General features: G+C 38.8%; 1 protein-coding gene and 1 pseudogene across 1 annotated transcript; both read right to left on the bottom strand.

The window, feature by feature from the left end:
- Nucleotides 1-2,114: 2,114 nt before the first annotated feature.
- Nucleotides 2,115-27,100, bottom strand: LOC145765631 (uncharacterized). The gene is made up of 7 exons (XM_082577463.1): nucleotides 27,037-27,100; nucleotides 26,577-26,798; nucleotides 23,279-24,598; nucleotides 5,596-5,664; nucleotides 4,266-4,531; nucleotides 3,800-3,991; nucleotides 2,115-3,212 (listed from the first exon to the last, which is right to left on the bottom strand). The coding sequence occupies exons 1-7, from the start codon at nucleotides 27,098-27,100 to the stop codon at nucleotides 3,102-3,104; spliced, it is 2,244 nt and encodes a 747-aa protein (XP_082433589.1). The 3' UTR covers nucleotides 2,115-3,101.
- On the bottom strand, nucleotides 18,567-19,441 carry LOC145764517 (uncharacterized; annotated as a pseudogene).
- Nucleotides 27,101-27,949: the final 849 nt, after the last annotated feature.

Below are 27,949 nucleotides of genomic sequence, written 5' to 3' on the forward strand. Positions count from 1 at the left end.
CTCTGTAGCATATGAAAGAATAGTCGCTCAAACAATGCGCGATTCTGAATGCTTGTTACTAAGCTTTAGAACTTAAAATAAGTCTTGAAAGTGCTGCAAATTTCCAACAAGAATTTGTTTAAAGCCTCCTTGGATATCGCGCGTTATAGAAACTAGCTGAAGCGTAAAATTGCTTTTAAGTCGTTTAACCTAGTCAGAAATATCTACAATGAATCGCACGCAAATCGTTTTGTGCACGCGGAACCATAGCTGCATTACTTAATTTTGACGTTTTTTTTTTCAAACAACGTTATTTTTAAATTCCATGATAAAGAAATGCAATCTTTTCTCCACAAAACTTTCGTTTAGAAGACTCTAGGTATTATGTTAGAATAATAATATGTGGGGTTGTTATCTTTCGGATTACATAGATTCGTCTGTATTGACGTCGTCACAATCTTCCTCTCAAAGCTTGTTTGAAAGAAAAGTCCTAACTTTTCAACTTCAAACTGGAATGAAATGGCAAGAAATTATTGAAGCGAAAGTTGAAGGACATGAACCAAATTTGTAGAAACATGAGTTGGCGAAGACATCATCTTTCGTACATCTTTCTCTTCATTGTTCTTCAATTGTTGCAAACAATTGCTGTGATTTGAAAACAATTCATCGCATATGTATTTTCACCTCGAAACATCAATAGCGTTTACAATTGTATCCTATCCATCAAATTTCCCTTTTTACATTGATTCAAAGCCTGTAGACATCAACGCTAAACGAATTGAGTTGTTGGCTGAAATGTCAGTTAAAAAGTTCTTTGGATAACAGGCGTTCTGTTGCAGTAACAAAGTATTTTTAATTTTACTCTACACTCTTAGCACTGAAATGTGACTTTTTGCAATAAATATTAATTTCCAAAAACCAACGGCGTCTTGAAAATTTATTTCTGAATAAAGACCTCGCATAGGAAAGTCTGTTCACCCCTGATTTTGTTCATCAAGTACATTGACGAACATTTAGACGTGTCATTTTGACGACGTGGGTTCGATTCCTCCCTTTCCATTACTCTGTAATTACCAAACAAAAGTTCAAAGTCGGCTGCATAGCCGAGGGGTGAGAACCCTGAAACAGCAATCGAAAGGGTGCCGGTTCGACACCGCTCAAGAGCATGCGGCCGTGTTTGTGGCAGGACACTCAAAGACATGCCTGAAGGTGGACACGAAGATTGGCTTCCTTGCCTCCCGTCATCTTAATCTATATCTTCAACCACCGGGTGTAAGCCTGGATGCGACAAACAAAAAAAAACAAAAAGTTCAAAGCAAGAATCAACTCTCTGGCTGAGTGCTAGAAAGGTCACAATGACTGCAGTCAGTTGGTTCATAGGAAAAATTGTCCAATGAGTATTTACGTTACCAGTCAAAACATTCCATCTGCTGCACCGAACTACAGATCACAAACACGCGGACGGACCACAGGTTTCCTAAGTTCCCTGAAGTTTGGTGAAAGATTTAGTATGTTAGCAAATCCGCCCACTTTTACATTGATTCAACGTCTGAAAACGTCTCAGCATACGAACCACTTTCCCAAAATTATCAAGCGGCAGATTCCAAAGTCCTAAAAGTGAAATTGGTTGTTTTTTAATCTTTGTTTAATTATTTTTAAATATATGTAGTTTAGTGCATACATCAAATAGAATCAAAATAACATTCAAATCAAAATAATCATCAAATACGTCAAAATAAATAGTTTAGTGTATAAATGTAAATAGTCATGATATTATGCAGTATATTGCACTAATAGTTTCATTTGTTCCATTTCTTGAACAAAATTGCTTTGATCATTGCCACCATGCGGACAACTAGTTACAATCTCGACAACTGCTTGCACGAAGTCTTTGTTGTGGCAACCACACACAAAAGTCCATTTGATGTCTCAAGGCTTCCAAGCTGATGAACATAAAAAAGAGCCGTGAAATCCCACTCCAGCATTGTCAGTCTGTAATACCAGGTGTCGTTAAAGAAGACATAAAATGGCATGAAAACATACCTGTCTCTAAATCGGGGGGGGGGGGGGCAGAGGATGTCGGATATAACAAGAAACGTTTTGGAAGTAGCCTACTTGGCACACAGCAAAGGGGCAAGCTCAGTGTAATAATGTACTCGACTGCTCTGACATTGTCTGCTTTGTAAAGCGCTGAGAGCAACACCTATCTGCGATGAGTACAGTGTAACTGTGTATAAAACACATGCTGAATATTTATAAAAAAGGTTATACTCTTTTCCACAACACAGCTGTTAAAAGCGTCGGTCTAACGCTTTTTTGTAAATAGACGTTATTTAATATGGGACTCACCTTTACCTATATATCAAACAAAACAAAATCAACAGTCAATGCATTACATCCATTTAGTATAAAATTACATCTCATAAAACAATAAAAACATCTTTCAATTAACTCGACTGTGGTGCGTGACGTAAACGAATAAAATAATCGACATAAATCATTCGATTCTTAGAGACCACAACCCGCATTGCTGCAAATGTGCGTAAGCGAAACTGATCTGTATATATACTAATATAATATAATAATAATATTATCTCTAAGCTATGCACTAGCACTAGTTGATTTGAAACACTGGTCAAGATACGGTATAATCAAAATACAACTTAAATGATTCCTTCAGCTTTGAAAAAAAAGAGAAAAAAAGATCTTTTCAAGCGACCGTTCAAGCCTGACTTTGCAGCAACATAAATGAAACAACACTCGGCCACAAGACATGGCGTAATATAAACGAGATGTAACAATAATGTCATATAAAGTGATCAAACAGTTTGTTGTTGATTGCTGCATTTTTAAATCCATCAATACAGTCAAATCAACATAACCTTCAACCAATTGACAATTTGAATTAATTGCAAAACAACATCAAATGAATTGACAATATCAATTAATTGCAAAACAACATCAAATAAATGAATAGCGATATTTCTCAATCAATTCAATTCTTGTGCACGAGGTAGCAACTCCAAATCAACATCTTGATCTTTGTACGTGAGGTAAACACGTTTGTCGTCATCAATTAATTGCAAAACAACATCAAATAAATGAATAGCGATATTTCTCAATCAATTCAATTCTTGTGCACGAGGTAGCAACTCCAAATCAACATCTTGATCTTTGTACGTGAGGTAAACACGTTTGTCGTCATCATCCCAGCCAACCACGATCATCAAATTCTATATACATAAGACAAAGCAAAAAAGTTGAATTGAAGAAGTTGTAGGATACAACACTATATTCTAAGAGTTCTGGTAAATTTTTTTTTAATTTCCATCCAAACCTCTCCTACCTAAAAGTCACTTTTTGCGTAAAATTGCCTCATATCTTTTTGACGTCACTTTTTGTTTATGGCATTTAAAGTTCAAATATTATTTGCTGCGGCACTAAAACAAGTTAAGATTTTTGCAAGGCAGCCGTATTAAACAGTTCGTTCTTTTGGTCTTAGTTTCGTCGTAAAACATGATAAAGGGGGTAATTTCAATCGTAGAGATAGATAGAAACACAAGGCACCGAGAAAGGAAAACACAATTTTCAGATCTCCCGTATGAGGAAAGTACCATATTGCATTATCAGTTATATGAATAAAGATTAGGCCTAAACACAATGATTTTGTTATTTATCAATATGTAGTCAACATCACTTTTGAGGCATTCTGGAAAGGGGTGCGAGAACTGGTTGATGATTTCAAAGTGGTGTCAACAAGGAAAAAGGTTAAGAATCCCTGCCGTTAGATAATGTTAATTACAACGTAAACAACTGCCACCTTATTGTCCGACTCATTCAGGCATTTCTGCAACTTCGCTTGTTCCTCCGTGTTCGGGGATCTTGACTTCCCGCGACCATCATCGAGACAATGACCCATCCAAACCTCTTCCTCAACTTTCTCCAATATTTCAATGACGTCATCGACGCTTGATAAAAGGTTGCCTTCGAGATCTATTCGAGCAATCTTCTTCTACACACATATTACTATTTACAGTATTCAACAACTAAAGTAATGGTTTTTCTCAGCTGTCGAATGTAGCAAGAATTGACAGGGATAGAAACAAAATAATGATTGTTGTTTGTGCACATTTAAACGACAATTGACGGATAATAATAAACATTAAAATTGGAAAATAGTTAGAACACACACGGTAAAACAACGTAATCTAACGTTGAATAAACGTAACAACTGATGTTAATATCAGTGTAAAAAAATATTGTTTCAAAAGTTAAACATGACTTACGGATCCAGACGTCGATTTGATCGCCTCGATCCATGGCCGGAATTGCTCTGAAATCATTTTGCATTTCGACAGACCAAGGAATTGAATTTGAGCTGGCATCAACTGGAGGAATGACGTCATAGCATGTATGTCATTGTGAGTGTCGACATCATACATCCGTAACATTCCTCCACGAAAATGACGTCCCACTGTCATAATCACTTCCTCGTCCTTGCTTTCCCTTAACAATTTGCTGATTTTGATGATGGAGCGATCATCATTGTGATCTAATAATACAGGAATAATATCAATCAGTATTAGCTCGGCTTACCAGGCTGCAGTCATTAATTTAGCTAGCTCAACACAAAATTAGACAAACCTATAAAATAAATTATACCAAAGGTCTTAGAATATACTGTTGTATCCTAACATCAGGGTTAAAGTTGAAAATAAAATTATCCTCTTTACCCAAATCCGCCATTTCTTGCTGCTCCTAATCCAACTAATGCTTTATGTTCAAGAACTAACCGAAAACAAAATGGCGTTTCAGCGTGAATTTTTTTTTATATGCCAAGGTTTCCGCTCAGTATTGGAAATAAAAATAGTTTTGCAATGATCGAATAATACACATAACACTAAAGCTGCACATGACATCAGATTGAAAAAAGTTAATGAAGTTTTTAAGTTAATGTTAATGAATTTTTTTTTATTCTTATCCAGGCTTTCGCCCGATGGTTGAAGATCAATATTAAGTGGACGTGAAGGCAAAGAAGCCAACCTTCATGTCCATCTTCAGGCATACTTATAAGTGTCCTGCCAAAGGCACAGCCGCATGCTCATGAAAGGTATCGAACCGGCGCCCATTCGAGTGCCGAGCCCGTACCAGTGCTCTAACCACTCGGTTATGCAGCCAAGTAATGAAGTCAATAGCCTAGTTATGTACATTAAAAACATGCAAAGATTTTTATTTTTGATAAACGTTCTAATTATTTTACAAAATATCAGTGCCGGTAGTGTATTTAAATTTGCAATAAAACCTTGAAAATGCAAAATTGGCAATAGAGTTCAGTACAAATTCAAACGGATATTTATAACTGAGGTGTACAGCAGTAGTTGATGCCTCGACGACCTGGGTTAACAGATTGTTGTCGTCTACTACTACTATGCATCGCACTTATAAAGACGCCGAGGAATCTGTCAGGCAAGCAAGGTCATGGAACTCATACTTAATTTGACTACAGATGAGCTCCGAGATTGATCCAACACCGGCATCACGACATATTTCAATTTCACGGCCCTGAGGCTTTTATTGCATTGAATTTTTAAAACTAATAAATTATAGGCTACTTACTTTCAGCAAGTTTGCAGGTATGTTTATATAATTCTGATTTCAATAGTTTCTTCTTTTGTACATTTTCATCTGAAAGAAATCACATCTTCATGAAAAGTACGACTTTAATCGTCACCTTTGCAGACCTAAACCTTCATTATGGCTTATGCTTTCATTAACTCAGAGCGGTGGGGTTTATAGCGGCTTATGGCTAAAACCATAGACACCTTAAATAGAAGGACTAGTTGTTACGGCCAATCTCTGTACAAATCAAACGTCATATAAAACCGTTCAAGTCTACTGAATATTACGTCATGGAAGTTGCTAGAAAATGTGCCGAAATTGCACCATTGTTCATAGACTTGTTTCAGACCTGTTTGGGCCTGTTTAAACATGAATGCATTGGTTCACTAGCTCGAACACCTGTTTTGAATTGCGTGACAATTGATTTCACTATTGCGTCACAGTTACTTTCTACGTGAATTTGAGATATTGATATCTATTCTGGTCATTCGTAAAATGATTGTTTGAAAGTTGGCCGCACATTTAACTGTTGGCTTAGTGCTTGCTAGCTGGACAAAGGTTCCGTCTTTTATCCAATTAATCTGTATTGTAGTGACAGTTTTTTTTTAGAGGTGTAGGCGTTAGGCTACACCTATTTTCGATAGCCTCGGGCTAATTTTACTGGAATACACTGTTTGAATAGACGTTTCGAAAGTGTGTTTATTTTTGGGTCATTGCATGCAGACGAACGGATTTGGGAATCTTACGTTACAATTTTCCCACGAAGAGATTATGGTTTACCGCTGTGACCATAAAAAATAAAAGACGAAGTTAGTTAGTTGGTAGGCCAAGAAGCACTTAGAAGCAAAGAAATAATAAAAGAAGATCTTATTGGTTGGTAGTCTAAAGAAGCAAAGAAAATTAAAGACATTTCTTCTCGGTAGGCAACTGAAGAACTTTAAGCTAAAAAGTAAAGACATTTCTTCTCAGTTTGGTACAGAAGAAAAATAACTTTGACATTCATTGGCAAGAAAGAAGATTAAAGGCAATCCATCTGTGCTTGAAGATTCAAGTGGAAGAATACAAGCAAGTTTTGTGGACGTTTGGACTTCACATACTCGTACAGCTACGGTATCGTGCATTTAAATTCTTTTTTGTATTTTTACGGTCTTTGCAGTTAAGTTTTTTATAACTACTGTAATTTGTGTGTTTGTGTAACTTAATTTTTTAATTGTTAAATTTAGCCCTAACATTTAATATGTCTACACTCGGTGGTGACAGGGACTCGACCGCCGTCGACTCGACTGAGTTTAAGCCTGATGATGTTCTTTGCGGTCGGGCAGGCCATTCTGGGGAGGGGCCCATTAACGATGAGGCTAAATCAGTTCGAGAGGCCCGGCATCTTAGACGGGATATTTTGACTCAAATTGGGAAACTTTCTGTGGCCCTAGGTTCTTTGAGTGATAAGCAGGAACTGTTAATTTTTAGATCTAACTTATCTACTTTAGAAGAGGAATTAAGGCATTTCCATGCTCTCTTGAGTAAAATTTTTAACTCTGCAATCTTAGCAGAACTTCATGATAGGGTAGATCCCGAATTTAACTCGTTAAAAAATAACTTCGAACAAAAAGAAAGTGAGTTCTCAGATAGGTTGGATGCTGACATACATCCTGAGGATAGCGCCTCAAATGTAAGCACTAGGATGTCTGAGAGCTCGTCACGGATAGTTGCACAAATTAACCTACAGCTAAGACGAGAGGAGCTCCAGATACAAGCCGAGGCCGAAGCAAGAGCTGCTGAGGCCGCCGTGAGAGCTGAGGCCGAAGCGAGAGCTGCTGAGGCCGAAGCGAGAGCTGCTGAGGCCGCCGCGAGAACTGAAGCCATACGAGTTGAGGCCGCCGCGAGAGCTGAGGCCGTACGAGCTGAGGCTGCCGCGAGAGCTCAGGCCGAAGCCAGAGCTGCTGAGTTCGCACTCAAAGACGCTCAGTTGAGGGCTGAACAACGTAAAGAGGTAGTTTTAGCTGAATATCGTTCTGAGTTGGGCTCCCGGCGTAGCTCTAGGAAGGGCTCTTCTAGGCATTCCAGAAGTGAACATCAATCGCAGTTTAATTTACCTAACCTTTTCCAGACGCCTGTTCAATCTGTAAGTGGACCAGTACAATCCACATCTTTTCAAGATGTTTCAGGAGGTCTCGGGGCCGCGGCTAAGGGTCTTCCGAAGGCTGTAGAGCCAAGGTCTGTGAATTATAACCGATCTCCTCCCCCAGAGCGTACAGGTCACGGGGCCGCCATTAGCAGTAATGCTTGGCCCCCTTCAAAGTTTTCTGCGCCGCTAGTTGCTGATCGCCCAGCTACACGTAATTTGGGTGGTTGTGAGAGGCGTATCGTGTCTCCTGATTTTAACGTGTTTGAGGATCGTGATCGGGCTGTGCATGTGACTGAGCCCACTCAGCCCCTTAAGGGATATAGCTTGTCTTCTCCCGCTAAATCGAGTTCTCAACAACAGGATTGCTTTTTTGAATACCAAAATAGTAGGACGTTCTTCGATAAGGCGGCCTTGATTGGTTACGATGGTAATAATATGCCATTTGTCTTCTTTAAAAATCGTGTAATGGCCTTGATGGCAGCTTCGCCCTTTAAGGGAACTCGTTTGACTTTGTTGCAAGCAGCTTGTGTTAGAACAGCTGCACAAACGATTGCTAATTTGGTTTCTGACACTCCTGGCTTGTCAGAGGAAGACAGGATAGAAATGTCGTTAGCTCGCTTGTCCCAACGTTTTGGAGTTCGTGGAGGTCTTTTCGCAGAACCAGAAATTAGAAAGTATCGCTATGGTAGCAAATTGACTTCTATCTCTTCCAGTGATTTGAAAGAGTTTAAAGATGAATTGTCGCAGTGTTTGCTTTACGCGAAAGCTTATGGTCAGCGTGATAAATTGGAAGGACGTTTTGTTTTGGATTTGGCTAAGCGACTCCCGTTTGACGCTAAGCAGCGTTATCTTGACTTTTTAGGTGATCAGTATGGTAGCACTGAGGAACCTACCTTTCAGAGTTTGTTTGAATTTGTAGTACGAGAGGAAACGCGCAAGTCGACTGATTTTAGCATTATGCTAATGGGCGATTCTGGTGAGTCGCAGCAATTTAAAAAGTTTGGCAAAGGAAAATTGCCTTCATGTCCGGTTAGGCAGACGTCGGTAAAACCCCATGATAATGTGATTTCAGGGAGTTCGCAGTACTCGACTGCTGTTGGCGCACCGCGCGGCGGTGTGGCCAGACGTAGTGACATACCGGCATGTTTTTGTTGTTCATCACGTGGTCAAGTTGAATATCATTTTTTGTCTAATTGTAAAGAATTTTTGCGCTTGACACCTAAAGGTCGGAGAGATGTCATTGTGAAAGCTGGAAAATGCTTGAACTGTTTGCGCCAGCATATGGTTAAGGACTGTAATCATGCAAACAACTGTCGTCAGTGTGGGCCTAACAACGATAGGAAACACTATTTTCTTCTGCATGATTTTTATGTGACGTCACGTGATTCTCTGGATTCGGTCGGTAAAGATGATGCTGGTGCCAGAGTTCCTGTGCGTAATGTTAAGATTGGAAATGTTAAAGCAGCCTTTAACCGCGTTACTGCTGCTCGTGTTTTGAATCCAATGACTGGCAAATCGAAGTTGGTGTATTGTCAGCATGATCCTGGTTCGCAGTTGACCTTTGTTTCGAGTGACTTGGTGTGCGAACTTGGTCTTAAACCGTATGATAAAGCGTCGTTTAAAATGGATACTCTGGCTGGTCAGAAACCTACTTGTGCTGAACTTGTTAAACTCAACATTCAGTCGTTAGAGACGAATGAACTGTTTTGTGATATAACTTCGGTGGTTAACCCAGCTTGGGCTGACGATGTTAAGACTTTACCACATAAGCAGGATTTAAGTAGTTTCCGTCATTTTCATGACGTGAATATGTTTCATTTGAATGATTGTAGTACTGTAGATGTACTGATTGGAAACGACAACGCTTATTTGATGTGGGCAAAAGAAGAACGTGTTGGTGAAAATCGCAGTGAACCGCATGCTTTACTCACTCCTCTCGGTTGGTTGGCTTGTGGTGGTAAGACACCCTTAGTTGAAAGCGTTGCTAAAGTGTGCAGAGTGCAGACGTCTTCAGAGTCGGATGTCATCTCTGGCTTTCAGCGTAAAATTGAGTCTCGTGATATGGAAATAGCAGACCTGAATAAAGTCATTCAGGATTTGACGTTGCAAAATGAAACCTGTGAATTGTCTCGCAATGATATTTTGGCTAGAGAACTTGTCGAACCGAATATTGAGTTGAAAGATGGTCGATTTGAGATACCTGTTCCGTTGAAGGAAGATATTGATCTACCTAACAATTTTGTGTTGGCGTCAGATAGAGCTGCTGCTTTAAGAAAGAAGGCTTTAAAACAACCTGAACTTCGTGATTTCCTTACTGACACCATGAAAGATCTTAAATCTAATGGCCATATTGAGCGTGCGGGTGAAGCAGGAAATGTCAAGGGATTTGAATGGTATTTACCATACTTTGTGACGTCACAATTAAAAAAGCGCATTGTTTACGATGGCAAGTCTGAATTTCGAGGAACTTGTGTTAATGATGTAATGTCTTCTTGTCCTGAATTGTCTGACTTGTTAAACCCTCTGGCAGATGTCTTGGCTAGATTTCGGCTTGAAAGATTTGGTTTCATGGCTGATGTGACCAAATACTTTTTTCACATTTTGGACTCTTCAATTCGTAAGCCCAATTTTATTGAACTGCTTACGTACACAGGCAGTGCCGTTCGGATCGTGAACGAACGCCCTTTGGTACCTTTGAGTGACGACCCTAGGGATTTTACTGTCATCACCCCTGCCTCACTTTTGACCCCATACTTAGACCCATACTGTGCTGTTGGGCAACCACATGATCGTGACCAATTAAGAAGGGATTATCGGTTCAATTTGTCACTTTCTCAGCAGTTTTGGAGTAAATGGATCGATTTTTACTTGCCAGGTCTTCAGGGCCGGAAAAAATGGCTAAAAATGGCCGAGAATTTGGAGCCTGGTCAACTTGTAGTGGTAGGTTCTCTCCAAGACATTGGTAAACGTGGGAAGTATCAACTTGGGAGGGTGCATGAGGTAGTTCCACAAATTAGGAAAGGGAAGCCTGTGGTTCGTAGAGCCAAAGTTGCCGTCTGCAACTATGATGAGAGTACGGGGAAAGTGAAAGTAGACTACGTGTTGAGGGATATTTCGTGCCTCGCCCCCGTAAAGAACACCTAAGTGTTAGGGTTTGAGCCTGGTTTTGTCTGCGGTGGCCGACCCTTGTCTGAGCCCAGAACAGTCGGTTATTATCGCAACAATTGTATATAGCGTCATTTAGCGTGTACCTATGGTACCAATTTCATGTATCGTCGTGTATTATTCCGTATTGTTGTTCATTCTTTGCATGCCCTTTGTATTTGCGTATTAACTTAAACGTGAGTGATTCAAAAAATTTGTGTATTGTGTGTTTTATTCATTGGCTCACGATTGTCCTTCAATTCTTTTTTAGTTATGCCATGTTAGACTGTCATAACTAGGGGCCGCTATGTTACGGCCAATCTCTGTACAAATCAAACGTCATATAAAACCGTTCAAGTCTACTGAATATTACGTCATGGAAGTTGCTAGAAAATGTGCCGAAATTGCACCATTGTTCATAGACTTGTTTCAGACCTGTTTGGGCCTGTTTAAACATGAATGCATTGGTTCACTAGCTCGAACACCTGTTTTGAATTGCGTGACAATTGATTTCACTATTGCGTCACAGTTACTTTCTACGTGAATTTGAGATATTGATATCTATTCTGGTCATTCGTAAAATGATTGTTTGAAAGTTGGCCGCACATTTAACTGTTGGCTTAGTGCTTGCTAGCTGGACAAAGGTTCCGTCTTTTATCCAATTAATCTGTATTGTAGTGACAGTTTTTTTTAGAGGTGTAGGCGTTAGGCTACACCTATTTTCGATAGCCTCGGGCTAATTTTACTGGAATACACTGTTTGAATAGACGTTTCGAAAGTGTGTTTATTTTTGGGTCATTGCATGCAGACGAACGGATTTGGGAATCTTACGTTACAATTTTCCCACGAAGAGATTATGGTTTACCGCTGTGACCACTAGTATCTGCTATGCTCGGTATTTGGAACTTGGGTGTTAAATCCAACTTGGGTGTATCTAAAATGTAGTATAAATTATTCATAAAACTTTGTTTTCGGTGTCTGTTATAGGGTTTTGAGGGGCAAGGATTCCATTTTTCACACTTGTTTTTCTCTAAAATGTCAATGAAAAGTCTTCTGAAGCTTATTTGTTGCAAAAATAGGTGTTTTTTTTTACGTAAGTCAATGGAACAAGAATTTAAATCAACATTCAGTAAAAGTGATTAGTTAAAACGGCAAAAATTATTAAACAGCAAGATTTAAAACAACAAATTGGTGCGTGGTATATCAATGACAGCCTAGGCTATATCAAAGCAGACGATTAGCCTATACTCGATAAAGTTATTCGTCAGCTATATGTTACGGCCAATCTCTGTACAAATTAAACGTCACATAAAACCGTTCAGGTCTACTGAATCTTGGCGTCTGACGTAATGGACTATTGCTAAAAATGAGCAGATTGCAGAATCGTTTGCAAGACCTGTAAAAATTGCAGCTGCAGCTGCAGGTTACTTCATCGTTAAATCTTTGATTACTTGAACAGGTGTGGGCCAAGCTTGAACAGCTGTAAGCCAGGCTTGAACAGGTGATAGCCAAACTTGAAACAGGTGCTTGAATAGTTTATCATTGCTTATCATTATTACGTCACATAACTGCGTACGTGAGTTTGAGATATTGCAAATTATTTTGTCATGCTTAAAATTGTTGATTCGAAGGTTGGTCGCATATTTAACTGTTTGCTTATTGCTTGCTAGCTGGACAAAATTTCCGTCTTTTATCTAAGTAGTTTGTATCGGAGTGACAAGTTTTAGTGGTGTACGGTGTTGCACCCCGTTTTCGATAGCCGCGGGCTAATTTTACAGAAATACACTTTTTGAATAGACGTTTCAGAAGAGTGTTTCTTTTTCGGTCATTACATACAGACGAACGGATCCGGAAATCTTACGTTACAATTTTCCCACGAAGAGATTATGGTTTACCGCTGTGACCATAAAAAATAAAAGACGTTGATTGTTAGTTGGTAGGCCAAGAAGCACTTAAAGAAATAATAAAGACGTTGATGTCAGTTGGAACTTAGAAGCACAAAGAAAAATAAAAGACGTTGATTGTTAGTTGGTAGGCCAAGAAGCAAATAAAATAATAATAAAAATAAAAGATGTTGATTGTTAGTTGGTAGGCCAAGAAGCAAAAAAAAATAATAATAAAAATAAAAGACGAAGTTGTTGGTTGGTAGGCTACAGAAGCAAAGAAATAATAAAAAGAAGATCTTTTTGGTTGGTAGTCAACAGAAGCAAAAGAAAATTAAAGACATTTCTCAGTTGGTACTGAAGAACTTCAAGCTGAAAATTAAAGACATTTTTTTGTTGGTTATTAAGAAAAATTACATTGACATTCATTGGCAAGATAGAAGATTAAAGACAATCGATCTGTGCTTGAAGATTCAAGTGGACGAATCCAAGCAAGTTTTGTGGAACTTTAGGACTTCATATATATAACCCTACAACTACGGTACTGTGCATTTAAATTCTTTTTGTATTTTTACGGTCTTTGCAGTTAAGTTTTTTATAACTACTGTAATAATTTTGTGTGTTTGTGTAACTTAATTTTTTAATTGTTAAATTTAGCCCCAACATTTAATATGTCTACACTCGGTGGCGACAGGGACTCGACCGCCGTCGATTCGACTGAGTTTAAGCCTGATGATGTTCTTTGCGGTCGTGCAGGCCATTCTTGGAAGGGACCCAGTAACGATGAGGCTAAGTCAATTCGAGAGGCCCGGCATCTTAGAAGGGATATTTTGACTCTAATTGGGGAACTTTCTGTAGCCCTAGGTTCTTTGAGTGATAAGCAGGAGTTGTTAATTTTTAGATCTAAGTTATCTACTTTAGAAAAGGAATTACGGCATTTCCATGCTCTTTTGAGTAAAATTTTTAACTCCGCAATTTTGGCAGAACTTCGTGATAGCGTAGATCCCGAATTTAACTCGTTAAAAAATAACTTCAAACAAAAAGAAAGTGAGTTCTCAGATATGTTGGATGCTGACATACATCCTGAGGATAGCGCCTCAAATGTAAGCACTAGGATGTCTAAGAGTTCGTCTCGGATAGTTGCACAAATTAACCTACAGCTAAGACGAGAGGAGCTCCAGATCCAAGCTGAGGCCGAAGCAAGAGCTGCTGAGGCCATCGCGAGAGCTGAGGCCATACGAGCTGAGGCTGCCGCGAGAGCTGAGGCCGACGCGAGAGCTGCTGAGGCCGCCGCGAGAGCTGATGAGGCCGTACGAGCAGAGGCTGCCGCGAGAGCTGAGGCCGAAGCGAGAGCTGCTGAGGCCGCCGCGAGAGCCGAAACGAGAGCTGCTGAATTCGCACTCAAAGACGCTCAGTTGAGGGCTGAACAACGTAAAGAAGTAGTTTTAGCTGAATATCGATCAGAGTTGGGCTCCCGGCGTAGTTCTAAGAAGGGTTCTTCTAGCCATTCCAGAAGCGAACATCAATCGCAGTTTAATTTACCTAACCTTTTCCAGACGCCTGTTCAATAGGGTGGAGTGAATTTCACTTAATTTTTTGGATTTTGATTTAAGGTGTTGTAATGTTGTCTTTGGGCCAAAAAAACAACCCTGAACATAATTTTGGTTCTTCTACCCCTAAATTGACCCTCCTACCTGAGGTCAAAGGTCACGCGAGGTCAAAATTGCTCTATCTCCACTTCCACTGGTGCTAGAAATCTGTTTAATGGCTTAAAAGATTCAGAAGACCCATATTTCTATCTGTTCTAAGAGAACTTTTTCTTCTATTGTTAGTAGAATTTGAATAAACAGCGAAAATGTAGTTTTTGTGATTTTTTTGCACATGCAATTATAGTTAACGAACTTCAACAGCCAAAATAGTAAATTTCAGCAATTGGTTGGATTATTGTTTGAGAATAAGTGTATTGAACATCGAATTATTCTTATCCGAAACATTGATGAGGAATTGAAGTTTAAACTAAGTATGAAATTAATGTTTTGATGCATTTAAGATGACATTTCAATGGTTGAAAGGCATGAAATTATTGAGAGAGAGATACAGTTTTTGCCAACAAGTCACACTACGTACAATAATAATTATTACACAAACAATCAAAATTTAAATTGAGCATGAAATAACCAGCAACAACGGGAAGGCTGTTAAGGGACCACCGACAGGTCTTCAAGTCAAGCAGCACCTAATGAAAATCCCATTGCTTGAAAAATCCAATTGCACACTCCAAAGATGTCACAAAGCATTTTGCTTCCCTCATATTTAGGTCCCGGCTATGCCCCTGGTAACTATAACGAAAAACAAGTGGTTTTTATGCAATCATATTCAGCAGTAAAATTGATTTTTGGTGTTGAAAGAGGGGCATCAACTTCTTTGATCTGATCTTTTGCTGGATCACACCATCCCGTCTTTCGAACCTAGCCACATACATGGAAGTTTCTATTACGAGCTTCACATGGCGCTCTACAGCTTGATTGTGGCATGGGTGATCAATTTCAAGCTTTTTTGTTTTGAAATTTTGTATTGCATCATCATTCATAACTTTGGTTGCTGGAGGTTCCTGTGACACGAATTTCATCAAAATTTACCATGTTGTGGTAGTACTCGGCGTTGATATTGATCTACGGTATGATAAATTTTCGAACAGTTACTGTCCTCTCTGCAATAGATTTCGCCTTTGCACTTTCATCATCTGGGGTCATTTCAACATCTTTGCTTAGCTGCGTAGCGATAGCACAATATTGACAGCTTGCGATCGATGTATCATCATCGTCAGCCATCATCGAAAGAAGAATGTTTTCGGGGTGAGCTGAGAAGCCATTAAGAATCAAAGTTTTTGATGCAATGTCTCTTGCTTGCTTCTAGGGAAATTGGTTGATTCGTTTGAGCATTCCAAAATAGTTGACAGCTACTTTATTTATTTTAGAGTTAAACTTGATATCAAACCAACTTTGGAGAAGTAGGCTGGACTTGTAAACAAAATTCTACCAGAATTCTCAAATTTTTGCTCGGCTTTGCTTGGGAAGTGTAGTATCTCACAATGCGACATGCAAGTGTCAACCATCTTGCATGTGACAAGCCACATACTTCAAACTGTGCTAATAAGTCATTCTCAAGTTTTCCAGATATGACAGCCAAACAAATTTGGTATGCATAAAATTGATCGGAACTCAAACTTTCCATAACTTTTTTTGGCAATTGAGGAAATTCAATAGAAGATAATAGCTTAAACTTAACCACATGCCAATCAGTCAATAAACCATTTAGCTCTTTGCCAATTGGGCCTGAAAACGAGTCGGAGTTTAAAGAGACTCCATCCAAGTGCTTAAAAACATGCCTGAGAGGTAGTTCGTTGGTACGCAGGAGACAGATGACCTATAGCGAAGGTCTTTGCAGCAACTCTTCTAATGTGGCAATGGTGTTTACCTGTAATAATTGCTGTTCCATTTGAGGCTATAATTGACAAATTGTTCTGCAGGTCGGTATTTTCCATTGCTTTGTGGATAGTTTTGTGATTCTCAAACAATAATCCAACCAATTGCTGAAATTTACTATTTTGGCTGTTGAAGTTCGTTAACTATAATGTTGTATAATTTATGCAAAAATACCACAAAAACTATATTTTTGCTGTTTAGTCAAATTCTACTAGCAATAGAAGAAAAAGTTCTCTTAGAACAGATAGAAATATGGGTCTTCTGAATCTTTTAAGCCATCAAACAGATTTCTAGCACCAGTAGAAGTGGAGATAGAGCAATTTTGACCTCGCGTGACCTTTGACCTCAGGTAGGAGGGTCAATTTAGGGGTAGGAGAATCGAAATTATGTTTGGGGTTGTTTTTTAGGCCCAAAGACAACATTACAACACCTTAAATCAAAATCCAAAAGATTAAGTGAAATTCACTCCACCCTACTGTTCAATCCGTGAGTGGACCAGGGCAATCCACACGTTTTCAAGCTGTTTCAGGAGGTCTCGGGGCCGCGGCTAAGGGTCTTCCGAAGGCTCTAGAGCCAAGGCCTGCGAATTATAATCGAACTTCTTCCCCAGAGCGTACAGATCACGGGGCCGCCATTAGCAGTAATGCTTTGGCCCCTTCACAGTTTTCTGCGCCACTAGTTTTTGATCGCCCAGCTACACGTACCGGTAATTTGCGTGATCGTGAGAGGCGTATCGCGTCTCCTGATTTTAACGTGTTTGAGGATCGTGATCGGGCTGTGCATGTGACTGAGCCCCCTCAGCCCCTTAAGGGATATAGCTTGTCTTCTCCCGCTAAATCGAGTTCTCAGCAGTAGGATTGCTTTTTTGAATACCAAAATAGTAGGACGTTTTTCGATAAGGCGGCCTTGATTGGTTACGATGGTAATAATATGCCATTTATCTTCTTTAAAAATCGTGTTACGGCCTTGATGGCAGCTTCGCCATTTAAAGGGAACTCGTTTGACTTTGTTACAATCAGCTTGTGTTAGAACAGCTGCTCAAACGATTACTAATTTGGTTTCCGACACTCCTGGCTTGTCAGAGGAAGACAGGATAGAAATGTCGTTAGATCGCTTGTCCCAACGCTTTGGAGTTCGTGGAGGTCTTTTCGCCGAACCGGAAATTAGAAAGTATTGCTATGGTAGCAAATTAACTTCGATCTCTTCCAGTGATTTGAAAGAGTTTAAAGATGAATTGTCGCAGTGTCTGCTTTACGCGCAAGCTTATGGTCAGCGTGATAAATTAGAAGGACGTTTTGTTTTGGATTTGGCTAAGCGACTCCCGTTTGACGCTAAGCAGCGTTATCTTGACTTTTTAGGTGATCAGTATGGTGGCACTAATGAGCCTACTTTTCAGAGTTTATTCGATTTTGTTGTACGAGAGGAAACGCGTAAGTCGACTGATTTTAGCATTATGCTAATGGGCGATTCTGGTGAGTCGCAGCATTTTCAAAAGTTTGGCAAAGGAAAATTGCCTTCATGTCCGGTTAGGCAGACGTCGGTAAAACCCCATGATGATGTGATGTCAGGAAGTTTGCAGTACTCGACTGCTGTTGGCGCACCGCGCGGTGGTGTGGCCAGACGTAGAGACCTACCGGCATGCATTTGTTGTTCGTCACATGGTCAAGTTGAATATCATTTTTTGTCTAATTGTAAAGAATTTTTGCGCTTAACACTTAAAGATCGGAGAGATGTTATTGTAAAAGCTGGCAAATGCTTGAATTGTTTGCGCCAGCATATGGTTAGGGATTGCGTTCATGCAAACAACTGTCGTAAGTGTGGGCCTAACAACGATAAGAAACACTATTTTCTTCTGCATGATTTTTATGTGACGTCACGTGATTCTCTGGATTCGGTCGGTAAAGATGATGCTGGTGCCAGAGTTCCTGTGCGTAATGTTAAGACTGGAAATGTTAAAGCAGCCTTTAACCGCATTACTGCTGCTCGTGTTTTGAATCCAATGACTGGCAAATCGAAGTTGGTGTATTGTCAGCATGATCCTGGTTCGCAGTTGACGTTTGTTTCGAGTGATTTGGTGTGCGAACTTGGTCTTAAACCGTATGATAAAGCGTCGTTTAAAATGGATACTCTGGCTGGTCAGAAAGCTACCTGTGCTGACCTTGTCAAACTCAACATCCAATCGTTAGAGACAAATGAACTGTTTTGTGATATAACTTCGGTGGTTAACCCAGCTTGGGCTGATGATGTTAAAACTTTACCGCTGTGACCACTATGAGAAATTTAATGCCATATTTTCTTTAAAAACAGTGTGGCAGCATATTATTGGCCTACTTAAGTAGTAAGTTTTTCTCTCCTTCTCAAACAACCAAGTCGCTTTTCTTTGTAGCCTTAGCCAGAACAAATGCTTTCAAAAGAATATTGGACATCGTCATGCAAGCTGCTTTAATTCTAGCCATTGGGCTATTGGTATGTGCTAAAATTTGGCTTGCGTGTGTTCGACAGCAGTGAAAGTTCCACTTCTTAAACAAGTGATGTGCTGAATAAACAAAATGAACTGTTGAAAGTTTGGGTATCGTCAGTCCACCCCGATTTTAATTCTGGAGGAATGCTGAATCAATTGCATCATCGTTGACATTTTCATTTTCAACTCCAGACAAACAAGATCGAAATTTGTGTTCTAAATATTCAGCCAGAAAAATAATCTTGTGTTTGATAGAGCTATTGGAAGCAATGAGCTCTTGAGTGTCAGCAATATCCAGAAAATCATCGTCAAGATGAATGTTAGCATCACCAGACTCTTGTGGGGTACAATCATATTTCAAAAGAGCATGAAGGTTCTTGGTTTCAGCAGCTGCCTTGATGTCTACAGTATCAATATAGAAATTACCGCCACTACGTTGTCTGGCTTGGCCAAAGAACTTTTCTAGGGCTTCATCAGCAAACACACCAGGTAGAACATAACTGAAATTATACTCCGTCAGCAATAGCTGTGCAGCCTGAATGTTGGTTCTTGTTGACACAACAAATGCATCTGCAGTTGTTTTTGTGAGTTTTTTTATTCGACCATGACCACCTGTCCAGGCGCAAGAAGACACCACGTCACAAATTTCGCAAAGCTTCTTGAAACTAGTGCAGTCCTTTGTCCACGGCTGACGACACTCATCCCGCATGTTAATAGCTGAATAGTGATCCTTAACATTCATCATGTGAAACCAGTCAGTGATGAGCTTCACGAAAATGATAGTGCCATCACTATTATCGAGTGTATTCTTTAACGTGGAAAGGGAAGCCACCAGTGGCGTATCCTGGTTGATTCTCGTAGGCATGCATGGGAAGGAGGGTCATAGCAGTGTAGGGGGGTCTGAGGGTATGCCCCCCAGGAAAATTTGCCTTAGGTTTTATAGCTTTTCTTGCAATCTGAACCTTACTTAGCTGATAATTGTTTAAGCTGTTTTGCAAAAAATGAGGTTTGGAACGCACCATGAATCCAATGTCTTAATTTTATATCTTTATCCTGCATTGCAGGAAAGCGGACTTCGCTATGCAGCGGTGTATGACCTTCAGCATACACCCGACCCGTTTTCTTGATGATCTTACTACTGTGCTTAGGTCTCAAGTATATCTTACTATCTACAGTAGAAAACCGCAAGGACTTAAACTATGAGGACCAAAAGAAAAAAGGCCAAAGAAATGCCAATCGGACAACTAAAAAAGACCAAGCGTCCAAACAAAAATAGTCCGGCCAAACACTTTTTAAAAAATCCGAATTTCTGAAATTTGGCCCTAAAAAGACCAATCTGGCAACTCTGTCTCGAGATCGTGATTTTTGTTTTGCATGCAATTTCAAATCTGCATGCCTTGGTTCCATTTGCGCCGCGCTGTTGTAAACAGTGCTTCCACTTTTACAAAGCTAGATTACCACTTGTATTACCACATTTGTCCTCAGATTACCACATTTTTTACTGTGATTTTCTGCCCGATTTTAACCGTATTTCGACTTACTTTTACATTAACAAAGTGGCTATTTTTACTCACTTGTTTCCATGGTTATAATCAGGTGTTGCCAGAGTTAGGATTAAAGTTAGGAAGGGTTAGACTTCGGAATAAGGTTAGAGTTTTGATCTTTACCCAGAACTAAAACAAAATTCCAAAATGCAAGTTTTTGTTTTCAACAGCTTTAAACTTTTCTCAAACTAGGACAGAATTCCTTATCTGGCAACGCTATTCTTTGGCTATATTTACACTAGCCTATATAGTGTAAAATAAGGTCTAAAACAACTACTCAGTTTATTAACTGTACCGGTTATTAACAGTTATTAAAACGTCCGAAATAAGTAAGCAAAGTAGGCTACTGTAGCCTACTTAACACCGCAGCTAGAATCTGAAAGACATCTTGACTATGAATATGATCACATGGTCACCCTACGTTCAAAGTCAAAAGTCAGGACGCATTCCAAAATCAAACCGAAAACAGCGGAACATGTTAGAGTAGTTTCTTGCATGTCTGTTCGGTTTCAGAAGACAACAGTTTAAATGCTCTTATTTATTGATAGTATTTTATGTCAAATTTTCAAAATTTATAATTTCCACATTTTGGCAACATTTCCACACAAAATTTCCATATTACCACTAAATTACCACAAACTTTGCATTACTACATTTTTACCACAAGCATGATGAAAATTCCACAATTGTGGTAATTACCACAAAAGTGGAAGCGCTGGTTGTAAAAGAACGGCAAATTGTAGTATCAACGCATGCTGAGCTCGTCTCATCATGCAGAGTTGCCAGGTCAGCAAAGTTTCCAAATTTTGCAAACGAAGAGTTGTTTCGAATATTGAAATTAATAGAGCGAGGTGGTTCTGCTATTAACATTTTCAATTTCTACGCATAAATTCGTTGTTTCTGAAAGATTTCTGATTTCATCAGAATTGTAAGGCATGCAGTGCATGCATGGAGAATACGCCACTGGCAGCTACAGTCTTTTTGTGGAAAATGTGGCAAACAAAAGGAACACTTTGTCTCTGCAAAGGCTTAGGGTACACAGCTGTGTATGTGACCTTTGTTAAACGGATGCTGTTTTTACGATCTTCATTGTAGAGTGCTTCAATATCACGCCAGCGTGCAACATACGTTTTCTCCTCTTTCATGAAAGAGAGTTCTTTATTGTGCTCAGTTATCCAGTTGTTTCTAATGTTTTTAAATAAATGGACATAGTCAAAAACAAGAAAAACATCAGAGTTGGTTGCTTTGATAAAACTTTTGCCAGGTCCGCCTAATTTTTTATAAACAGAGACATTTGTTTTACAATTGTCACATGCACAGGAAATCGTAGTACCTCCAGCGTTACCAACTGCCACCAAAGCTTCCAGGATCATTTCCTTAAGTTTATCAGAATTCAGCTTTGCGACAGGATAAATATGCAGAATATATTTAGGGCCTCCGAACTGGCATACAACTTCAATCACCAGTGCATGAGTAGCAAGAACTTCTTCTTCACCAGACACGTTTCGAGCATAACCAACTACGCGGCTACCTGAGTATCTAAGTGTTTCTGTAAGCTTCACTTCATCGAATAGAACGTTGACAAGACGCTGTTGTGGTTGAAGTTGTTGGAAGAGTTGCTTCAAATTTTCATCTTGAAGACTACCAGAGAGTAGTTTTTTAATCAATTCTACTCTGGGCAAAACAATTGAGCCAGAATTCCGTAGCATTCTATATGCAGCCGGTGAAATATTATGAAGTTCTGCGGCAAAAACGTACATCTTTCTATCAAAACGACGTCCTTTCGACAGTTGGAAACTTTACAACTTTGGTATAAGGCTCACCCTTGTAATTACCACTACATCCATAAACATTACATGCTTTCGGCATCTTTTTATGCAGTAATTTCAAGTACCTTAAATAAACATAATTTATAACAGGTTCTCGATCTTTTTTGCCCATCGACATTTATTTTATAAATAACTAACATTCCAATCGACTACTATAGGCTACATTCACAAGATCTCAATATTTGCAACTGGGCTACTTGAATTTCCCCAGCAGCGTGATGATATACGGCTAGGCTAACCTACAACGGCAAGCAATCAAAAGGCACACCTGCATTTTCTAACCTCCGCTCAAACTAATTGCACTGCAATGAAGCTAAACTCAAAGTCCAGTAAATAATAATGGACTGTTGCAAAACCCCACTTGCATTGTCATGTCACAATTAAACTTTGGCAAGCATTGCTTTCTCTTTATCTGCAATTGTTGTGGAAATTTTCAATAGATTCAGCAACAGTTAGCCATAGTAGCCTAGGTCATAGTCATTTATGCGCATAGTAGTCTTAAGATTTTGGCTCCCATGTTTGAAAACCCGAGATTGCGAGATACGAGTCCTTCTATTTTAGGTGTTAATGGTTAAAACATATTTGTACTTTAAATCGTACGTCCTGGTACAACAAAAGTTTTTTTAACCTTGACAAGCAAGCAAATATTGTTTGTTGTCATGATGTAAGTTAGTCGCAATGTGGCACTTGTGCATCTTTTAACATCAAGTTCAGTGAAACAAAAAAACTAAGAAAATACAGTTGAAGACCTGAGTTAAAGAACTATCTAAGTCCAAAATACTACTTTTGAGAAAAAGCAAACTAAAGTTTTTTCAAAGTTGTTAAATCTTTTATTTCTACGCAAACACCAGCGTGTGTTATAGCGAAGTTAAGTCGTTTTTGAATCAAATTTTGCATGAGAACAGGCATACAGGCTACATACATATTCTGGTGATAACTTAACTTCTCCAAAATGTGACTTTAGTTTGTAAACTTAGGTCTTCCAATGGCTTTTCAAACACAATAAAAATTACTAAATTTAATTAACTGTCTGTGCGTTTATTCATAAATGACATTAAAGGTTCATTTGCCAATTAGAATTAGTAACAATAATCATAATAAGTCTTTTCCATTAAGTTGATAACTCATCTATTGACATGAAACAAGCACAACAACAAAATATGTTGTTAGTTATATTATAAATTAACTGTAAATAAAACTTAAATTTACCTTCGTACATGAACGAATCCAAAAGGAGTCCAAATGTAAATTGGACAACGACAAACCAGTGATCGTCCAGTAAGTTATTTTCAACAAACGATGTAAAATCTGGCAATGACATTTCACGACAGACGTACAAAGCACTGAAGTACTCCTGGAATGTCTGGTGGCTAAAATACAAGCTTTTCTGCCCTTTCAGAAGTGTACGTTTTTTGTTTGTTCCGAATAGAGTAACAACAAGATCTTGGACTTTCTCACTGGAAAGAGATTCTGTTTCAAGATTGTCGGCTGTAATTAATACAGTTCCTTTTTTGGTTGCTTCATAAGCGATTTTAGAAAGTTTGATGACAATATTATCTGATATAGAAACGGCATGTTCTGTGCTTTCAAGATTTAACAATACAGAATAAAATATTCTGGTCATCGTGGAAATATCAGTGATTTCATGTGACGAAAAAAGCGAAGCTCTTAAGTAGAGTTGCAGCATCAGAGGGTTGTAACACAAGGACAATAAATGAGAACTGTTTACAGTGAGATTTTTCCAAACAATCTCGGATTGTTGTTGATTGTTTACTAAGGCGTGGAATAACGTTTTCATGTTTTTGAAAGTCAGATCACGAATGAAATAAGTGCGTTTAGGTCGGCATCTTTTAGGAACATTAATCATGGCATGTGATCGAGAAGTGAATATCAAGTGACAATTTGGAAGAAATCTTCCCAAACAAAGATTTGACACAAGTTCGCTATACACGAGGGAATCGCTGAATTGGGGTTTTTTCACATTATCTTTCAACTTCCAATTGGCTTGATCAAATCCATCTAAAATTATGAAACACTTCTTCGAATTGGTTGTCATCCATTTAAACACAGATTGCTTTTCTTCATAGCTTAAGGTGTAGGTGCAATCTCCCAATAAAAACTCTTCTATCGTCAATGGTTTGTTCGAGTCATTCATGTCCATAAAAAGCTGCTTTAAGACAAGATAGTCTTCATTTTTGGAAAGTTGTTTTGACAAGCGATTCGATAAAGTTGTTTTTCCAGACCCAGGATATCCGATAATCGACACAAAACTGTTCCTTTGAATATCAGAAACTAATTGATCAATTAGTACGGTTTGGTAAGATCTTAAATTAATATTTTTATTTTCGGGAGTATACTTGTCATCGTTAGGAACGGACATTCCTTGGTAAAAATCAACTCGATGCATTTCAGGATAGATTTTTGGAACTTCCTCTAAACAAACGTCAAAGTTGGATAAGTCAACGTCAGGGGAGGATTGATAAAGTTCGCGAGTTATATTTTGCAGTTTTTTGAGACCTTTTATGGAATCTTGAAAGCAAAAATAAACGTATAAATATTATTTTTCAAAGTGGCCACTGGTATACTGCTGGTTACTTTGCATGATTGGACTTGGTTTGGTTCTGAATCTTTATTCTCGGACTGACAAAGCCTTGATAAGTGTTTATGATAAGATAAAGTGTTTTTTTTTTATTATTATTTTGCTCTTGACAATATCAAACTGAAGATGCTTTAAAAGCGAAATCGATATTTGATTACAAAAATGAGGCTGGTACACTGTTTGTCGTGTTGAGCAATAGGACGAGACTAATGACAAGAGACAGTCAACTGCTTCAAGTGGACAGTTTGCTGGGTGGTTCACAAAAAACAGAAAAGTTTTATTAGTCAAAGCCTATGATAGGTCATTCCTGCCTGGTAGTTTCTCATACTTGCAGAGGCCTTGAACCACTGACCCAAGACAGGTTGCAGAGATTGATAGAGTTCAGTTTCCGATTGTTGAAGTGTTGCTGCCAGGAAATTATTCCATCGACTAAGTGCAGCTGAATGGAGAGCAGTCCTGATATAAGTTGCTCAAGCGCTCATCCAGAGCTGAACCGGCGTCGCTTGGTTTTGAGTTGTGCTCTTAACAATTGAGCTAACAGGGCGGACTAACTTTGGGTGACCTATTCTTCAACGAAAAATCTATTACAAACTTTGTAAAGAATATTCAAGCATGTGCATTATGCAACTAAGTGCAGTAACAATTTAGGTTTGAAAACTTTAGTAAAGGGTATTTTCACTGATACGCCCTGAAGAAACGCATATTAGTAATTTAACCAAACTACCTTGTTTGGAAACATATAAAGATTATTGCATTTAATTTTCTACTTTGAACGGCATGTGTCATCCTCATTTTAACAGCACATCAATAAAATTTTGTGCACAGCCTTTATATTCATAACATTGTTGATTTTTAATTAATTGATTGAATCTTTATCCTCGGACTAAGAAAGCTTCTTGCAGAGCTTAATCCTGGCAGTTTCGCATACTTGTAAAGCCTTTGAATTACTGACGCAGGCCCGGTCACTGAGATTGACAGAGTGAAGTTTCCGATTGTTGAAGTGTTGTTGCCGGGGAATTATTTCATCCATTAGATGCCGCTGAATGGAGAGCAGTCCTTAACGTGCGTTGCTTAAGCGCACACCCTGAGAGTCGAACCAGCGCAGCTTGATCTTGAAGCTTCTTCGGTCCAGAAGTGACGCGCTAACCAATTAAGCTATCGGGACGGAAGGGGCCCGGAAATAAGTTGGGACCGGGCCCGAGAAATCCTGTCAACGGCCCTGTCAGCCTCATGGGCGAAACACGTGTCTAATCGCTGAGTTCTTGCCACACTCGACTGCCGTGAAACGTAGGCTACTCAGCTGCGCCTCTATACAGCTGCATTGTAAAGCGCTGAGGAGCAACGCATATATAAAACCAAGCATTATTATTATTCAAAACATTTAAAATTCATTGATTTACATATCCACAAAACCCTGATGAGCAATTTTGTTGATATTTATTAACGTTGTGTTTTATTAAATGAACAACATGCAAAGAGATGTCGGCTAATGATACTTTAAATTGTCCCTTTTTTTTAAATGTTACTTTTAAATCATCTACCTTCTTATTGCAACATATAGGAGACTTTATAATGTTTTTTGTATCATTCCAGCCTCGCAATAAAATCAACAATATATTTTGCTAATTGTCATAACATTTTGCTGTATCTTTTGAGTTTTCGTTGTTACGAAGATTAAAAGCATGAGGCTGATTTGTTTACATAGCTTGGCTTGGTTACAGTTGATGATGAAGCAAGATTCATTAACAGTTAAAACCACTTATGCAATTTTTCAATTAAAATATGGCAACATAGCAGCATTATGCAAACTCTTTATGTCATTATGTTCAATGGTATGATACTTTAGCAACCGAGCAACTATTACCATAACTATGGAAACTATTTCAATCAAATATCAACAGCACAAACCTTCATCTCCAGATGGAATAAAACTTTGCTTTGGCAAATTGTAGATCGTTGTATGAAACTGCCGCTGATCATACTGGACCACTTGTTGATACTGCCGCCCCGGGTGAATTTGGACCACTTGTTGATACTGCAGTGAGTCAACCTGGACCGCTCTTTGATCAACATGCTGATGAATAGTTGTAGAAAGCTGTCGGTTGTCCTGGTCTCGTTGCTGAGCTTGTCCTGTAAGAAAACTTATTAAATATTGTTTTGACAATTAACATGCGAGCCTTGAATTTAGCGTAAGAAGACGTCGATGACTTGATGCCGGGATCATGGCGGTTGTAAGTTTTGTTCTCTTTCAGTAAAATGAAGCAACATATCTTAAAATATGTAAAATACGTAAAAAGCAATGCTATCAAAATTATCAACATGTTAGAGCAACAATCAAACGGGGACTTAGCCATGAAAGCAAACTTACCTTCATCCATCACTTCCTCACTTGGAACAACTACATTTTGTTCGTCATTGTTTGATACAGACATGTTTTCTAATTTGTGGAAGTCGACAGAATAGAATATTAAAACTTAGTAGCTGATACTACAAAACACAATAGCAAGTGAATATAATGGCGCTCCAGTAACAACAAAAAAGACAAATCAAGTAATTATAAAGTTTGATTGAACATGTTTTATGGCGACAAGCCACCTTGCTAAGCATCAAATTTTACAAACTTGTGTAAACGTTAGTAACATTATTTGTCTCATCTAAAGCTTACGCCAAGGAGTTGAAAATTTGGATTGAATGGATGGAAGGCAAGGAACCAACTTTGAGGCATGCGTTGTATTCTGTCAAAGACACACTCGCATGCTTTTGATCGGTGTCGAACCGGCATCCTATTGAGCGTCGTGCCAGAGCTCTCACCACTCGGCTGCGCAACCGACATATTGTTGCTCTAACTCTGACTTATTCTCACCAATTAAACTAGAAAAGCGCAATAAAATTTAATCTTACAGTTGTAGTTTGACCTTTTTAAGATTCGAACCTTGGCCTACAAGTTGTCGACTGTGCAGAAGCGTTCAGCCGCTCGCGATTATAACGGAATGATCACGTGAGTCATGCGTGGCCAGGAAAACGATAAAAAAATGAAATGTTCTTGATGAAAAAAGTTTTTAACTCGCATACATGAACGAAGACAAATCTTTGTTTACGTCGTTTCAACATTGGAGACGTTAGACATTGGTAGACGTTTAAAAACAATTTTTTACAATTTCTTACCAATTTTAAAGATTTAGAAGTTGAAAAAATCAAAGCTTTTCATGCAGACTTTCCCTCTTCACAATCAAGTATAAAATACAAAAGAAAACTTGCCATATTGCTTTCAATTGAAACAA

The sequence above is a fragment of the Aplidium turbinatum genome, chromosome 2 (assembly GCF_918807975.1).
Source record: "Aplidium turbinatum chromosome 2, kaAplTurb1.1, whole genome shotgun sequence".
Lineage (NCBI taxonomy): Eukaryota > Metazoa > Chordata > Ascidiacea > Aplousobranchia > Polyclinidae > Aplidium > Aplidium turbinatum.

Excerpts from the sequence above, each read along its gene's own strand:
- LOC145765631 (XM_082577463.1), bottom strand. The coding sequence starts at position 27,100 with ATGTCTGTATCAAACAATGACGAACAAAATGTAGTTGTTCCAAGTGAG. Across the intron at positions 5,665-23,278 it reads GGATTCGTTCATGTACGAAG|ATGAAAATGTACAAAAGAAG; the intron begins GTAAATTTAAGT and ends GATTTCTTTCAG. Across the intron at positions 4,532-5,595 it reads TACCTGCAAACTTGCTGAAA|ATCACAATGATGATCGCTCC; the intron begins GTAAGTAGCCTA and ends CTGTATTATTAG.